Here is a 17,778-nt window from a genome sequence, read left to right as displayed (position 1 = left end):
AGAGGACCAGGGAGCAGGTATATTAGACGCTGTTATCAAAACAGCGTCTAATATACCTGTTAGGGGTTAAAAAAAATCGCATCTACAGCCTGTCAGCGAACGATCGCCGCTGGCAGGCTGTAGATCCACTCGCTTACCTTCCGATCCTGTGAACGCGCGTGCCTGTGTGCGCGCGTTCACAGGAAATCTCGCCTCTTGCGAGAGGACGCGCCAGCGCGTCCACCCAGAATAACAGGGCCGCCGCCAGGACGCAATCCTGCGTACGGCGGTCCTGTAGTGGTTAAGCTGCCCAAAACAGCTTTTCAGTACTTTTTTCTCTGTGAACATAGCATAGAAATCACTGCCTGCAGCTAGCATCCCTGGTAACCAAATGTCCTAGGACTCCTTTTCCAGACCTAACATAATGAATTGTGGTCAGATCACCTCTAGCCCACTGGGAGGAAAAGGTATACTGTATGCCAGGCAATAGCCTTACAGCATCTACAGGAGGCCGCCAGCAGGAGATTCAGTGAGCACAGCAAGGTACACAAGGCAGTTGTCAATCAGTGCATTCCTAGCTTGTTGCTATACAACAGACCAGGCACATTCTGCCCGATTGTCAGGCAGCCAGAGAGACAGACGCAGTCTTCCTAGGAGCATGTCACCAAGCGAAGACGTGTGTCTCTCATTCTCCCAGGTGGTCTCCGGCCCTCCGGCGGGACATCTCTCACCCATCCCTGGCAATGAGGGGTGGGGTTTCGCCCCAAAGGGCGGTGCTAGTAAATATTTTCGCTTTACGCACGTGTCACTCTGAGATCCACTCCGGATCTTGGTACTGCTGGGAGACGGGACGCTGTCATTTCCAGCGCTTACTTAGGGGTTTTTGCCCAGCCGCCCTGCTATTTGACACCTGGGAAGAGCTCTGCCCTTCCTGCTGGAGGCGGGTGAAGAGTACCCCGGCCCTTAAGGGTGTCCAGAGCGTGTCTGGTACGCTGCGCTTGCTGGCCGTCAGTTTGGCCTTATCGTTTCATTAGCATTAGGCTCCATCCACACGTCCGTAATGTGTTTTGCGGATCCGCAAAACACGGACACGGCAATGTGCATTCTGAATTTTGCGGACCGCACATCGCCCGCACTAATAGAATATGCCTATTCTTGTCTGCAACTGTGGACAAGAACAGGACATGTTCTATTTTTTTCGGGAACGGAAATGCGGACCCGGAAGTGCGTGTCCGCATTTCCAGAGCCGGGCCGCACATCGTGCGGCCCCATTAAAATGAATGGGTCCACAATTCCATTCCGCAAAATGCGGAACGAAATTCCGGACGTGTGAATGGACCCTTACACTGATGAATCATTCAGTTCACAAAAATTGCACTGTAATGGGAAACTGTGACGAACATGCAAGATGTAGTCCGGCAAGTCAGACTGTGGTGATAGCTGCGTGTGAACAGGAGTCTTTGTGAGTCATCGCCATAGGAAGGACCGGCCGCCTAATGTCAGACTGCAGGCAATCTCCGTATCTTATCACTTTAAGGGTATTATGGACACATGGTAAAGTTTTGTGATGGAGTTTTTTGAAGCCAAAATAAGGAATGGGTCATAAAAGGAGAGGAAGTATAAAGGTGTCCTCTTTATTTTAATTCACTCCTGGCTTTGGCTTCCAAAACTGCATGCAGAGGATACTATCCTGACTTAGGCCTCTGACTCGGCTAAGTCATTACTCTCTGTTCTGCACTAATGAGGGGCAATCACCACGAAACATCTGTCTACAGATGAGGGGCTGACCTAAAGGCTATGTACACCTTTGGGGTCAATTTTTATTATGTAATAATTTTTTCAGTTGGTCTTTACAAAACAATATGTACATAGCTTAGATGCTCTAGTAGCAGCCAGTGGATTTTCTCTCTTTTCCGTCAGTCAGGGAGTTGACAGGCTCCTTATCTCTGCTCTCTGACATTATAAACACTCATTATAGATCAGTTTTTATCTTACTGATAAGAATGTGGCTTAAATAAGTGTTTATGACTTCTTAGTAGTTTAGAGATAAGGTTTATTAGATGACCAGCATAAAGTGAAAGTGAAAGTACCAGTCACACAGTTAGAAAAACAGTTAACCCCTTGTGACAGAACGGCTCAATATTTTAATAAAGGCCAATTGAAAATATGATTTTTTAGCCAAAAATGAGTAAAATGGAATCATAAACAAAAATGGTCTCCAAAGGTGTACATAGCCTTTAATTATTATCCAAGTGATGTCTCAGACCTGCTTAAAAGGTTGAACATTGACTTATAGGATAGCTACCTTACATCTTGTAGAATTAGAGCTTGCTAAGACCTAATTTGCAGACCCTCATCCAAAAACTGCATGCAGAAAGCTGACCCTGGGGCCGTACCCTTAAAATGTCTGATCTTCCCAGAATCATAATGTGTAAACCTAGTCTTACATTTGGGGTTATACAGCATTTTTAAGCTCATTCAGCAATACACTGTACTTCTGCAACAAGCTTCTAAGTTTTCATTGACACATGCCAGGAAGATTGCATTGGTGGGGCCTTGGGCTAAGATACCCCATGGTAGCTCTCAAGCTACTCACCTTTGAGTTGAACTCCATCTGTCTTCCATTCAAATCAGACAGAAACGTACTGTCTGCATGAAATGTGAGGCATGCAGAGGTACAGTAGAGGTGCTCGTGCACCTTTTGGAAGCCCTATTAATAATAGGACCATGTGCATGATGTTGTTATATGTAATATGAAGCTAAAATTCCTAATTTACATCTCCTTTGATAGAGTTTTTCAAAAACAAATGTGAAAAAGCTTCTCTTGGAGATGGAAGATCACAAGATGAAATATGAGGAGAAAGCCAAAGAATCACTTCAGAAGTTATCAGAGGAGAAAATAGCCACACAAAGACAACTCCAGAATGTGGAGGTTTGTACTGAAATAAAACCATGTTTTCACACGTACAGATCTGTGTGCATACTGTATTATTATTATTTTTCTGCCAAAAAGGAGATTGAACATGTCAGGGCAATGCAAGAAGTGGGAAAGGCTTCTTACTACTACATGATGAGATCTGTTACATGGCTGTGTGAAGCATATATTGTACAGGCTATAAAATACAGTTGGCAATGGACTGTTTAGTTTTAAAGAGGACCTTTCATGGGTCCAAACATTATTGTCTGCATAACAGACAAGGAATAGGACTGTTCTATTAGGGACCAGCTGTTGCATTCTGCAAAGTATGGAATGCACATGGACATCATCCGTATTTTTTGCGGATCCATGTTTTGTGGAGCGCAAAATACATACGGTCGTGTGCATGGGCCCTTATTGGAAAAGCTAATTGTCTTACAACAAATTTCTTCCACAGACAATCACATTTCTTTATGAAGTTCTACTCATATATATATATATATATTTTTGTAATGTCCAAGAAGCTACGCTGCCACATAACTGATTGCCTGAAAACGTTATTACTTTGACTATGGGCCAGAGCGATTATGTTGGCTATGAGCACCAATTTGTGTATATGATGTTGTAATCCACCCCATCACAAACCAAAAGTTACCATGCCACCGTAACCTGATAGTATTTGTGATGCATCCCAAATTGCAGATGTCATTATCAATGTCTTCAGAGGAATGCGAGTTGTGGAAAGAAGAATACGAAAAACTGAAAGCAGACTGGATTGAACTGAGCAATAAGCATTGTGAGCTAAAGAATGAGATGAACATCCTTCATAGCAAACTGCAGGTACTTGAGCGTTACCCAAGGGTTTGGGCTCACAAAACCCACAGTACAACTACCATAGTGTTCTACCACAAACTAATATTATATGCTTATATACTTATTACTAGGGTATGGCCACAAGGTCAGCTTTCCTGGTGCAGTTTTGGAAGCCAGAATCAGGATAATATTCAAAAAAGAGGAGAAGTCGTATTTGTCCTTTATACTTTTATGATCCACTCCTGATTTTAGCTTCCTAAATTGCATCAGGAAACCTGACCGTGTGGCCATATCTTTACTGGTTTATTGCCTCTAGATTATTATCTATATACATTTCTCTAGCAGGTAATGAGGCACATATACACAGGAGAAGTACATATGTTGCATCGCAATCTGCTCCTGAAATATGCCTAATATATGCGTATATCAGGTTAATAAATGACCCCCTACAGCCTTAAATCTCCCTTTAGTTAAAAAAATGAATCACATTAACTGGAGAGCGAACAGAACACTTACATGGTGACCTCCTTTTCATCTTTTCAGTTGCAGATCTGTTGATTCTCTGGCTCCTCTTCTGCCATTCAAGATGGCTAACCTCTTCTCAGACTATATAATGCATACTGTGAATTTGGTAGCCCGAGACACTTCCTGTTGAACTTGCATTGGCCAGCCCTGGTCACATGAACAGTTCTGGCCAATAAAAGAGCAATTCTGGACCAAATATGCATCAAATAGTCTGGGAAGTGGTGCGACCATCTTGGATGGCAGGAAAGGAACCCGAGAATTAGCGGATCTGCAGCTAAAAAGATGAAAAGGTCACCATATAAATGTTCTGTTCGTTCACCAGTTAATTAGATTTTTTTTTTCTTGGACCGGGGGTCGCTTTGAAAGTTTAAAGTGCAGTTAAAGTGGCAGTTTGGGAATGTAATATTGTATCCACAAGATATCAATTTATGAGCGTTCGGGGTTCAAGCACTGAACATTGTATGGCTTAGTCCTATTCACTTGCCCAAGCGCAGCAGCCTCTTCCTTGGCCACTGATATAATGTCCATTGGTCACTTGGCCTTTGTGCAGTTCAATTTAAAGGAGCATTCCAGTTTTGCAATTTTCAGCATCAATTAACAGGAAACACGTTATCACTGACCAATAGTGACTGTTTACCTGTAATGCTCCGTTTTTCTACTCTCCATCGTGGTCACATGATATTTTTCACTGTGTTGGTCCCCTGTCTCATTGACATCACATCTACATCTGAGGCATGGCAAGGCTTGTAAGGCTCTGCCCTGTAGACACAACATATCTCAGCTTGTCACAGTGCAGTGATCCAGCCAATAGACGATTGTAAGGCGCATAACCACAACCCGATGCAGGATACAACAAAGTTTATTACAAGACAGCGCGTTTCGGTGTCTTGACGACCCCTTTATCAAGTCTGTGTCACCTCAGTTTAAGTGCAGCTGGGTGTATACTGCCTGGTTCCTTCTAAAAATGGCGCGTGTCGGTGCCTTGTTTCAATTGTAGATAGAGTTTGTGTACCTTTTCTGCCTACGCGTCCCTTCCACATGTGCCACGTGCATGACTGTAGTGAGAACGTTTCAACAAACTGGTACACAAACTCTATCTACAATTGAAACAAGGCACCGACACGTGCCATTTTTAGAAGGAACCAGGCAGTATACACCCAGCTGCACTTAAACTGAGGTGACACCGACTTGATAAAGGGGTCGTCGAGACCCCGAAGCGCGTTGTCTCGTAATAAACTTGTATCCTGCATCGGGTTGTGGTTATGCGCCTTACAATCGTCTATTGGCTGGATCACTCCACAGTGACAAGCTGAGATATGTTTTCCAATATTTACCCGAGTGGCGACCTGGCCTTCGCCCCAAGGGTTTCCTGACGCATCTGGCAGCACCAACCTGTTACCTACAAATCTCACAGCCTACCTTCAATACAGTTGCACCTGATTTCGGTGCAACCAAAAACAGGTGAGTTTATTATAGTCACCCGTTTTTGAAGGAAGCTGTTGTATCTTGACCTATTTACCCTATGAGCGCCTCTCTCACCCTGTGGCCGTAACTTTACTGTAGACACAACGTCATCAGTGACCTTGCCCAGGAGATGTGATGTCAGCAATGATGCTGTGTCTTAGGGAACAGTTTTCCCAGCAGAGCTTCAGGCAGACTTGGATCTGTGATGTTTGAGCTGGGAGGGGAGGAAGAGGCAGAAACCTGATGCTACAGACACTCCCCATGAGTCTTGTGCAGGGATGTTAACACAGGGCACAGGTCGCAGTTACACTGGAGGAGTCAAAATGTCAGAACTGCATCATCTGACTTATATAATACAGTAAGGTTGAATGCTAGTTCTGTTCTAACATTGATGACATATCCCGTAAAACTCTTTCAAGCACAATCTTTCACAAAGCTAAAGACAGGCATCCGGTAGCTTAGGTCTGGGATGTTCTTTGGGGTCTTCACACTGAAGGGTCTCTGTAGCTGTCTCTGCATGTAACATGGAACAAGTTGATCACTGACAAATGTCTTCACTAGAGTAACACAGTAGTAGTTTTGCAGGGTTAAAACCTCCCAAACTACATTTTTTTGTAATGACAGAGAGGCTCTTTTTGTTACTTGGGGAATAAAAGATATCAGTGATCACATTGTTCTTGCTCCATGTCAGTTTTGCAGGATCAACTAAAACAGCTCTTCCTTGCAAGAATGCTGCAAAGTAATAGCTCCCATTGGAAAACGCATGGGGCCAGATTTATCATTAGCTCAGGTCAGAATAATGGAGTGAAAAAGTCCCCCAAAAAGTCCCAAATGCTAAAACTGAAAAAAAATGTGGTTCACTATGTCTAGTGACACTTTTTAACAATGTGTTCAATAAAAGTGAAGTATTAAAGTAACCCGGGCCAAGATAGGTTTCTATTGCCTAATTAGGCATTTGTAAATACAGGTCCTTCTCAAAAAATTAGCATATTGTGATAAAGCTCATTATTTTCTGTAATGTAGTGATAAACATTAGACTTTCATATATTTAAGATTCATTACACACCAACTGAAGTAGTTCAAGCCTTTTATTGTTTTAATATTGATGATTTTGGCATACAGCTCATGAAAACCCAAATTTCCTATCTAAAAAAATTAGCATATTTCATCCGACCAATAAAAGAAAAGTGTTTTTAATACAAAAAAAGTCAACCTTCAAATAATGATGTTCAGTTATGCACTCAATACTTGGTCGGGAATCTTTTTGCAGAAATGACTGCTTCAATGCGGCGTGGCATGGAGGCAATCAGCCTGTGGCACTGCTGAGGTGTTATGGAGGCCCAGGATGCTTCCATAGCGGCCTTAAGCTCATCCAGAGTGTTGGGTCTTGCGTCTCTCAACTTTCTCTTCCCAATATCCCACAGATTCTCTATGGGGTTCAGGTCAGGAGAGTTGGCAGGCCAATTGAGCACAGTAATACCATGGTCAGTAAACCATTTACCAGTGGTTTTGGCACTGTGAGCAGGTGCCAGGTCGTGCTGAAAAATGAAATCTTCATCTCCATAAAGCTTTTCAGCAGATGGAAGCATGAAGTGCTCCAAAATCTCCTGATAGCTAGCTGCATTGACCCTGCCCTTGATAAAACACAGTGGACCAACACCAGCAGCTGACATGGCACCCCAGACCATCACTGACTGTGGGTACTTGACACTGGACTTCAGGCATTTTGGCATTTCCCTCTCCCCAGTCTTCCTCCAGACTCTGGCACCTTGATTTCCGAATGACATGCAAAATTTGCTTTCATCCGAAAAAAGTACTTTGGACCACTGCGCAACAGTCCAGTGCTGCTTCTCTGTAGCCCAGGTCAGGCACTTCTGCCGCTGTTTCTGGGGAATGCGCCACCTGTAGCCCATTTCCTGCACAAGCCTGTACACGGTGACTCTGGATGTTTCTACTCCAGACTCAGTCCACTGCTTCCGCAGGTCCCCCAAGGTCTGGAATCGGTCCTTCTCCACAATCTTCCTCAGGGTCCGGTCACCTCTTCTCGTTGTGCAGCGTTTTCTGCCACACTTTTTCCTTCCCACAGACTTCCCACTGAGGTGCCTTGATACAGCACTCTGGGAACAGCCTGTTCGTTCAGAAATTTATTTCTGTGTCTTACCCTCTTGCTTGAGGGTGTCAATGATGGCCTTCTGGACAGCAGTCAGGTCGGCAGTCTTACCCATGATTGCGGTTTTGAGTAATGAACCAGGCTGGGAGTTTTTAAAAGCCTCAGGAATTTTTTGCAGGTGTTTAGAGTTAATTAGTTGATTCAGATGATTAGGTTAATAGCTCGTTTAGAGAACCTTTTCATGATATGCTAATTTTTTGAGATAGGAATTTTGGGTTTTCATGAGCTGTATGCCAAAATCATCAATATTAAAACAATAAAAGGCTTGAACTACTTCAGTTGGTGTGTAATGAATCTAAAATATATGAAAGTCTAATGTTTATCAGTACATTACAGAAAATAATGAACTTTATCACAATATGCTAATTTTTGGAGAAGGACCTGTATATGTTGAATTAACCTTGCCCTGGTTGGTCCTGTATCTATGGATTAAATTGTTATAGGCTCATCAGCCTTCATGTATGGGGGGACCTACTTCATATAAGAATTTCTCATCAATATAATTTTTTCCAGTATAAAGTTCTCTAGCATTTGATTTAGTGCTTGTGTATATATGGCGGGTTTTCTTGCGAATGCACCTTCAGCGGATTTCAACAGCACAGAGGCAGCACAGGTTTTCTCCACTGGTTGTCTTCCTATCAATACTACTGATCTACAAGTGGCGTTTAAAGACATACAAAAAACGTATAAACAGTATGTGAGAGCCCAATGGGAAGTAGCCAGTTTAGACACATACCAACAGCAAGGTCTGGTGTTTAGGGGAATGAGAATCAACATCGTACCCCATTCACACCAGGATGATGCCACCTTTATTAACGGTTGGCAGCAATTATTAACGGAGAATTCACTGCGCATGCAGCAATACCTGCTTGATTTTGAAAGATTGTCATTAACTAGTACAGCTAGACAATTAGAACAAGAGATCTCTCAGATCCAACATCTTAGATCTAACCCTGATTTTATCTCACAGGAATTGAGATTACAAAAGCATATTGAGTCTTTCCAATCTGAAATAAAAGAAAGGAAACATAACAAATATATCAGGGATAAAAGGGATTTCGATACAGGTCAGATTTACAGACCTAACATTGGCAATACCCAAGTTAAGAGGGCTAACGCGAATAGACCAAGCGGGTCCCATTCTGATATTTCAGAATCTGATTGGTCAGGATCAGAGAGTCGCCCCCCTAGGCCACTTGGGGCACCCCGACGAAAATATAGAGGACGTGGACAGTCATATCAAAACAGGGCACCTACTCCCCAAACAGGTGGGAACATTACGTCTGGCCAATCATGGCAAGGAGCACAGTGGCCCACTCCATTGACCAGTGCGACTATGACAATACCAACTGCGGCCTCTATGGCCAGCTCTCAACAACAAATACAATATGCACCCTCTGTATCATCTGGGGTATTTTGTGCTGCACCAACACCGATGCCTTTATCAACATCATCCACGAATCTGCCCTCTTTTTTAGGTCAAGGCCCATCCTTGAGGGACAGGGAGAAATGGGCATACAACGCCAAGACCCAAATGATTCTCTTAGGGTGATCAATTTGTCTAGCTTTACCTTGGGACCAGAACATATTAAAGTACTGAATAAAGGTTTGTCCTTTACACCAACCCCCTCCTTCCAATGTTTTAATTGGGTTAAAGACATAAATCTATTCGCCAGGAAGCTTGCCCTCCATAAAACCTTTAATCAGCAGGCTAGAGAGTTCCAGCGGTCACAGGCCAATGAAAGACAAGCTTTGGCCATTTTGGAATCACTGGATACTTTAGATGAAAATGCTGAAGATATAGTTGAGGCACCTTTTTCAGGATTAAAACCACAATCAAAATATACCCCTCCATTCTCGCAGTATGGTAATATTGACACCTTTGTACAATTAGTAACTAGAGATTTAAAAACCGTCAGTACTAAAATACCAGCTGCTCAACTCAATCTACCGTTAGAGGAACAACGGGCCCTTGAGGAACTCAGCCTGAATGATGATTTGGTAATAAAATCTTCTGATAAGGGGGGCAATGTAGTCCTTATGGACAAACAGGACTATAAAAAAATGGTGGAGGATTTGGTCAAACAAAGTGACACCTATCAGAAGCTGGATTGTAATCCGACGGATAGGTTCCTGGCAGAACTGAAAGTAATCTTAACTACCGCTAAGGCAGATAAATTAATATCAAAAGAGGAATTCAAATATCTCTTGAATATGCATCCTACAATTGCTACCATTTATGCGATCCCAAAAGTGCATAAACAGAGGCGACCGGTACCGGGCAGACCAATTGTGTCCGGTAACAATAGTCTGACTGAAAACATTAGTCAGTATATCAATGAGTTTATAGCACCTTTTGTGCCCAGTTTGCCATCTTTTATCAAGGATACCAAGGATGTGGTCATCAGGCTCCAGGACATCCAGGTCACTTCAACAACTAAATTGGCCAGCCTTGATGTTGAGGCCTTATATACCAATATAAGGCACAACTTAGGGATAAAGGCGGTCTCCACTTTTCTTTTCACAAAAAGCATTCACTTTCATGCACATAATGAGTTTCTTTTAACTCTCCTCAGTTATTTACTCACTCACAATTACTTCCTGTTTGACGGTCAGTATTATTTACAACTAGTTGGGACCGCAATGGGGAGTAAATGTGCACCAAATTATGCTAATTTATTTTTAGGGTGGTGGGAGGACACTATTGTTTTTACATCTGATTTTTCTGAATTCACTCAGCACATTTTATTTTGGGGGAGGTATATCGATGATGTGCTAATCCTTTGGGATGGCACCACCGATAATTTTCACCATTTTGTTACTGCACTTAACACTAATGCCATTGGTATGGCATTTACTTCAGAAATTAGTGATAACACTATCACTTTCCTGGATCTCAAATTGTCCCTGGACCCTGATGGCCACATCCGATCAGAGGTTTACCGTAAACCTACATCAACGAATAGCCTACTGGAATGGAATAGTTTCCATCCGGGACCGCTTAGGAAGGGAATACCTATAGGGCAATACATCAGGGCCCGTAGGAATTGTTCCGATGAAGCTAGCTTTGAAAAAGAAAGCAAGATCTTATACGATCGTTTCCGAGCCAGAGGCTATCCAAAAAAAGTCCTGCATCATGCCTATGCCCGGGCAAGCAGGACCAACAGAACGGAGCTTCTGACCAATCCATCTAAGGCTTCAAAGATGCCTATTGTTAGATGCATTGGTACTTTTGATGCACAAAATAAAAAAGTGTTTGGGATCCTTAGGAAGCATTGGCATGTTCTATGGGCTGATAATGACTTGAGGACAGTCATTACAGCCAATCCCAGTGTTACCTACCGTCGTGGAAGAAACCTAAAGGACGCATTAGTCCACAGTTTCTTCCGTCCAGAACCATTAAAGACAACTTGGTTGAAATCAAATGTTACTGGCACTTACCCTTGTGGGAACTGTGTCTATTGTCCGCTTGTGAAAAAATGTCGGTCCTTCGTAAATCCTGTTGACAAAAAAGAATATCAGATTAGACAATACATCAATTGTAAAACCAAAGGCATTGTCTATGCCATCCAATGCCCTTGTCTTAAAATTTATGTTGGTAAGACATCCCAAGAATTTAGGAGAAGGATGTGTCAGCATATTAGTAGTATCAACACACTTGCAGACACATCCATCTCGAAACATGTAAGAAGTCATCATGGGGGAGATCACAAGGTCCTGAAGTTTTGGGGCATCTGCAAAAAAACTTTAGGAGCAAGGAAAGGTGACCTTGACGCCATCCTTTTACAGGAGGAAACCAGGTGGATCTATCGCCTTGACAGTTTGAATCCAAAGGGTCTAAACGAAGGATTCGCATTCACTGCCTTTCTATAAATACTGGAAAATATTAATAAAGTGATCAGTTTCTCAATTATTTCAACTACCATCAAGGGTTCTGATTATCAGTAGAACCTATAGCTAGGCACAGACACAATATCAAATTAACAAGTTTGGAATCTTTTGTACCGTTTTTAAGTTTTAAGAGGAAAATAACTATACAAAACTATATATAATTATGAGAACTATTAGCTTCTTTTCATGCTGTTAAGTGACCAATCACATTACTTCCAGGAGTGGCAAGATGTTTTCTGGGCCTCATTTTGAGTCTCTGCTGTCATGTTGGTGATTATCATTATGTACGATTTGATCTGTGAGGAGTCAATTACTGGCATGTGGGCTTTGGTTCCTCTCCCCTCTGCCCACTTATTCCGTTTTATCAAGACATATATTGAAGGATTCCGCCTTACTAGGATACCGAATGATGGATATTAATTAATAACATATTTTTAGTCCTACATTTAATAGAGAATTATGTCCATCTTTCTCACAATTATAAGTACAGTTATGTCTCACCTCTGTGTCAGTAGATATTATTAAGTTGGACCCTGCAGAAAGTTCCGTTTTCATTCAGAGTTCGCGCGCATGTTTTCGCCGCGCAGCGCATGCGCATTATGCCGCTCCAGTGTAGATCTCACTTCGGAGTTCTGGCGCATGCCCTCTGCGATATTGTGACGCCTGTGATGACGTTAATGGAGAGGCCTGGCACAGGGTGATGACGTCAGCCGGCTCCTCACATGTTGATTGGTCACCGAAATGTTCCGCCTCCGTTGTTGATTGGCTAATCAATTCTGTCAATCACGAGGACACCATTTAGCCTTCCGGTACACTTTTTTCATTCATTGCTGCCCGTTACCCCTGATGAAGCCAGCGAGACTGGTGAAACATGTTGGGGGGCAGTTCTAGGTTTTAATTAGCAGACAAGTGGCCCCCATCTGCTAATCACTACTAGTGACTTAGTTTCTTTATACGATTAGTTGCATATTAGGAGAACAGCAATCCTGCTAGTCCTGCATACATCAGTTGAATGCCCAAACAGTATAGCGGTCGTTTGCATTTAGGGACAAACTGCACAGTGATGGCGTTTTGGTTACAGTGAGGGTGGATATCATAAATCCTCCTCAACAAAGGGTAGCACTTTGTGTCACTTGCCAATTCAGGTGCTATTAGGCAATTCTGCTGACAATAGCATTTTGATATGTTGGCACGCATCTAGCCAGAAACTAGTAGTGGTTTGGCCCGTCCAGTGACAACCTCTCTGTATCGACAGTGAGCATTTATAGTGCTGGTTTGGACAGATTCGGCACTTACCAGCAGTGTACATGTTCCATTTACCATAGCCAATGCCATCATTCATATGCTAGTGTCCCTTGAGTATGTCTAGTGTATGGTGGGTGGATGTCAAAAAATCCCTCCATACATTCAAGGGCCATTAATCAGTGCGATTTGTCGCCTACTGCTGCCAAAAATTTGGTGTTGTTAACAGCACACAGACACGCGGTTAGCCACTTTGTCAATAAATAATAGTGGCTGTGTCTGGTTTACGGGCAAATTTCTTGGTACTAGCAGGTCCATACACCCTTTCAGGGTAGTGTTTTATGCTGGCAAATAGTAAACTGGCAAATAGTCTATCAGTATATAAGTGGCATGATGACATCAGTCTCCCACAATTGACATTTGCCATTATTAAATAAACTTTGCCGGCAGCATCCAATATCACTCCCTGTGGGTATATGAAATTGTTTCTGTTCTTCTCCTCTCTTTTTTGGAGTGAGTAATCCAGTATATCACTTCCTATTGATACATACAGCATTTTTGTGGTGGGCCACTACTGTGTTTTTAACACCCTAGTAGTTATTTTGTGTTTTGTCTGTGTTACTACAAATGTGGTTCACTATGTCTAGTGACACTTTTTAACAATGTGTTCAATAAAAGTGAAGTATTAAAGTAACCCGGGCCAAGATAGGTTTCTATTGCCTAATTAGGCATTTGTAAATAAATGCTAAAACTGCGCACAAATTTGCGACTTTTTTCTGCTCTGCACTATGCTCGCCAGTTTTCTGAAAGTGGGCGTGTTTTCTTATGTAAATGAATCTCTAAACAGATTTACTATTGGGACTATTTAAAAAGTCGCTAAAAAGTCGCAATTTCACTCCAGTGAGGACCATGCTTATCTTATGAGACTTTTTAATAGAACATGCGACTTTTTCATAAAAACGTGCGACTTTTTCGTAAAGATGTGCGACTTGTAAAGCTGCTTACTGACGGCTAAACTGCTACCGTCAAACCACATTTATTACAGTCTTAAAGGGCCGATCATAAATCTGACTTGGCTAGAACTGACTTTAGCCATAGGTTAAAGTGGAGTGAGCTGTCAGAGTCATGATAAATCTGTCCCATGGACTCTAAAGACATTTGTCAGACAGTATAACCTAATCCAAAGACACTCCACTCACACATTTTATTTGTGTGTCTTTTTGCCCAATGTTCTTGTATTGATTTCTCCTTTGCTTTTAGTGGGTGGGATCTCAGGAGTCACAATGTCAACAGCTTTACAGTCGGATTCAACAGCTACAGAAAGAGCAGATTGAGTTGCAAGCCTTGAATGAGCACCTTCAGGAAGACAATGAACTGCAGAAGGAGCAGCTGAGCTCTCTACAAGGTTTATTTCACTTATTTCTATTCAAGTGTCAACTTGTCATGAGGAAAATGCAATGCAATCTGCAGGTGGCATGTTATAGAGCAGATTGATATATAGCCTTATGGGGAAAGATTCAGTATAACCTGCATTTCATTGATTTAAAGGATAAGGCCTCATGCACACGACAGTTGTTTTTCTCGGCCTATGTTCCGTTATTTTTTTTTGCGGATAGGATGGGGACCCATTCAATTCAATGGGTCAGCCAAAAAATGCTGATAGTTCATCCGTTTGTGTTCCGCGTCCGTTGTCCGTGTTTCCCTTCAGGAAAAAAAATAGTGCATGTCCTACTTTTTTCACATTTGCGGACAAGGATAGGCATTTATTACAAGGGATCTGTGGAAAAAAACGGATGCCGCATCAGTTTTTTTTTGTGGACGCACAATTTGCAGACGCAAAAAACAACTGTCGTGCGCATGAGGCCTATGGCGTATGTATCAAACAAGATGAGACATTTGATAAATGTGGCATAAAGTACTCCAACGCAGACTCAAGCAAAACAGACTTCAAATATTCCCCTTATGATAAATTCCCCCAATAGTTTTCTTTTTTTGGGGGAGATTTCGCATGAAGGTCATAATGTCTGTATATAAAGCAAATAAAACAGAGTAAACCTGCTGTTTTCAGTTTTGTTGTGCAGAAGACAGCATTATGGAAGTATAAGGCCTCATGCACACAACCGTTTTTCGGGTCCTCACCCGAGCCGCAGTTTTTGCGACTCGGGGCAGACCCATTCACTTCAATGGGGCCGCAATAGATGCGGACAGCACTCCGTGTGCTGTCCGCATCTGTTGCTCCGTTCCGAGGCCCCGCAAAAAAAAAATATAGCATGTCCTATTCTTGTCCATTTTGCGGACAAGAATAGGCATTTCTACAATGGGCCGCCCAATCCATTCTTCTTGCGGACCGCAAAAAAATGGCAAGGTCGTGTTCATGTAGCCTAAGGCCTCCTGCACACTACCGGTTTTTTTCCCGTTTACTGCCTGTTTTTTGCGTTACGTGTGCGGTCCGTATACGGAGCCATTCATTTCAATGGTTCCGCAAAAAAATATATATATATACTCCGTATGCATTCCGTTTCCATATTTCTGTTTTTCCGTTCCGTTGAAAGATAGAACATGTCCTATTATAACTCGCAAATCACATTCCGTGTCTCCATTCAAGTCAATGGGTCCGCAAAAAGAAACGGAACACATACGGAAATGCATTCGTATGTCTTCCGTATCTGTTCCGTTTTTGCGGAACCATCTATTGAAAATTTTATGCCCAGCCCTATTTTTTCTATGTATCTACTGTATATGCCTATGGAAAAACAGAACGGAAACACAACGGAAACAAAAACGGTACAACGGATCCATGAAAAACGGACTGCAAAACACTGAAAAAGCCATACAGTCGTGTGCAGGAGGCCTAAAGCTCCATTCACACGTCCGCAGAATGTGTCCGCATCCGTTCCGCAATTTTGCGGAACGGGTGCGGACCCATTCATTCTCTATGGGGATGGAATGGATGCGGACAGCACACAGTGTGCCGTCTGCATCCGCAATTGCGGAGCGCGTCCCCGATCTTCGGGTCCGCAGCTCCGCAAAAGATAGAACATGTCCTATTCTTGTCCGCAGCTTGAGTAGATTCCAGGACTCTCAGGGCCATACAGCATTGTAAATCATTGTAACGCTGTGTAATCATGTCAGAGGAGCCTAGGTCTGAACGGGACCTCGAACTGACGCATTCTGTCAGTTCCTTGCATTGAACTCGCTCGTGTGTGTCGGTCCCAGTGGTGACCCTGTAGTAGCTGCCAGTAGTAGCTGCGTCTACTGCATTGGCCATACAGTGACTTGAGAAATGCTCTTGATAATGAACACATTAGATATTCCCAAAAACCTGTTGCATGTTTAAATAAGATGCTTGTTTATTGTAATTATTTTGCAAATGACTGATCAGAATTTTTTTACTTTTTTTTTTCAGTTAGACTGAGGAATTCGGAGGAGCAGAAACTTGAGATGCACAAACAAATTAAGGGTTTACAACGTAAGTTGCCCTAAAGTTTGATAAGGTAGAAAACAACACTTATGGTTTACTGATTCAGACACGTCCAGGAACATGTCTGTGTGCACTTTTTGCAAATGTTTTTGACGTATGCACATTGCACAAAGTATATGCACCATTTTTAAACACTGCATTACAACATTTCCTACCTGTGAAACTTAAAGGGGTTGTCTCATAATGTAAATCAGGCATGTCCAAACTGAGGCCCTCCAGCTGTTGCAAAACTACAACTCCCAGCATTCCCTAATAGCTGTAAGCTATCCAGGCATGCTGGGAGTTGTAGTTTTGCAACTGTTGCAGGGACGCAGTTTGGACATGCCTGATGTAAATGTATCTTATGTCCACCGATTTGTGTGAAGATATCTTGCAAGGTAGACAAATACTGGTTAAAGGGAACATGTCAGAACTTTTTGCCCCCCAACTGCTACCAGTGCTTGACTGTTCCACTCTTTTAGTTTTCTAGAAGCCTGCTTACACTATATACAAATTAACTATTTACAGCAAAGAGGTGGAGACACTAAGTAGACTAGTCCATCTGCCCATGCCCTAGCGCCCCATACAAGAAACATCACTACAAGACTGGCCATAATTCTGTGCGTGCAACTTCCAGAAATGTACAGTGATGCGGGATGTACTAGTCTCTGCTCTAGAACATGCAGTCAGGTAGTGCTCCGGAAGCAGATCACAACTGCGAACGCACAGGATTTCAGGCCATCATTGTGATGTTTCCTTTCCTCATGGATATCAATCACACAACAGTGGGTGGGACATCTTAAATTGTGTCATGAGTTTGCCCACCTCTTTGAAAGGTAATTTGCATTTGGAATGAGCATTAAACTGTTTTTTGGTGGCATTTTGGAGAGCAAAAAGCTGCTGGAGAGCACAAAAGTCAAACGGTATTACATTTTGAATTTACCTTGAGATCTTTCAGAACTGCATACCATTGTGTAGAATTCAGGTATTCATGGCAATAGTAGTGACTTTTTTAGGCATGTTATCTTCCTGCATGCTTCTAGAGGGTGAGGCGCAGTGTATTTGCTTTAGTAGAGGCAGCAAAATTATAAAACATTTCACTTTCCACACTTAAGGTCCCTTTACACGGGCCAATTTTGTAGGCGACTGTCGAGAAGGAAGTGTTCCTTCCTAGTAAGTGCCTGCTTATCGGTGAAGGAGACTGCTGGATTTACACACAGAGATCTCCTCCAGAGTATAGGGTAGAGTGATCGCAAATGCTATGGCCTGTCCCCATACAGAACCATTGTTTGCCGGCAGCAGATCATGTTTACACAG

At 42.6% G+C, this 17,778-nt stretch overlaps 1 protein-coding gene across 5 annotated transcripts in view; it reads left to right on the top strand.

The window, feature by feature from the left end:
* Window positions 1-17,778, top strand: part of TRAF3IP3 (TRAF3 interacting protein 3) — a 62,056-nt gene that overhangs the window by 34,304 nt on the left and 9,974 nt on the right. For all 5 annotated transcript variants that reach the window (XM_044288398.1, XM_044288397.1, XM_044288399.1 and 2 more), the window contains 4 exons: window positions 2,771-2,911; window positions 3,599-3,736; window positions 14,262-14,406; window positions 16,408-16,470. In XM_044288398.1, coding sequence (XP_044144333.1) covers window positions 2,771-2,911; window positions 3,599-3,736; window positions 14,262-14,406; window positions 16,408-16,470 — 487 coding nt within the window. The remainder of the gene's footprint in view (window positions 1-2,770; window positions 2,912-3,598; window positions 3,737-14,261; window positions 14,407-16,407; window positions 16,471-17,778) is intronic.

Source organism: Bufo gargarizans, chromosome 3, assembly GCF_014858855.1.
Source record: "Bufo gargarizans isolate SCDJY-AF-19 chromosome 3, ASM1485885v1, whole genome shotgun sequence".
In the NCBI taxonomy this organism is placed as follows: Eukaryota; Metazoa; Chordata; class Amphibia; order Anura; family Bufonidae; genus Bufo; species Bufo gargarizans.
The sequence above is the reverse complement of the archived record's forward strand: the minus strand, read 5'-3'. Positions and strand labels throughout refer to the sequence as shown.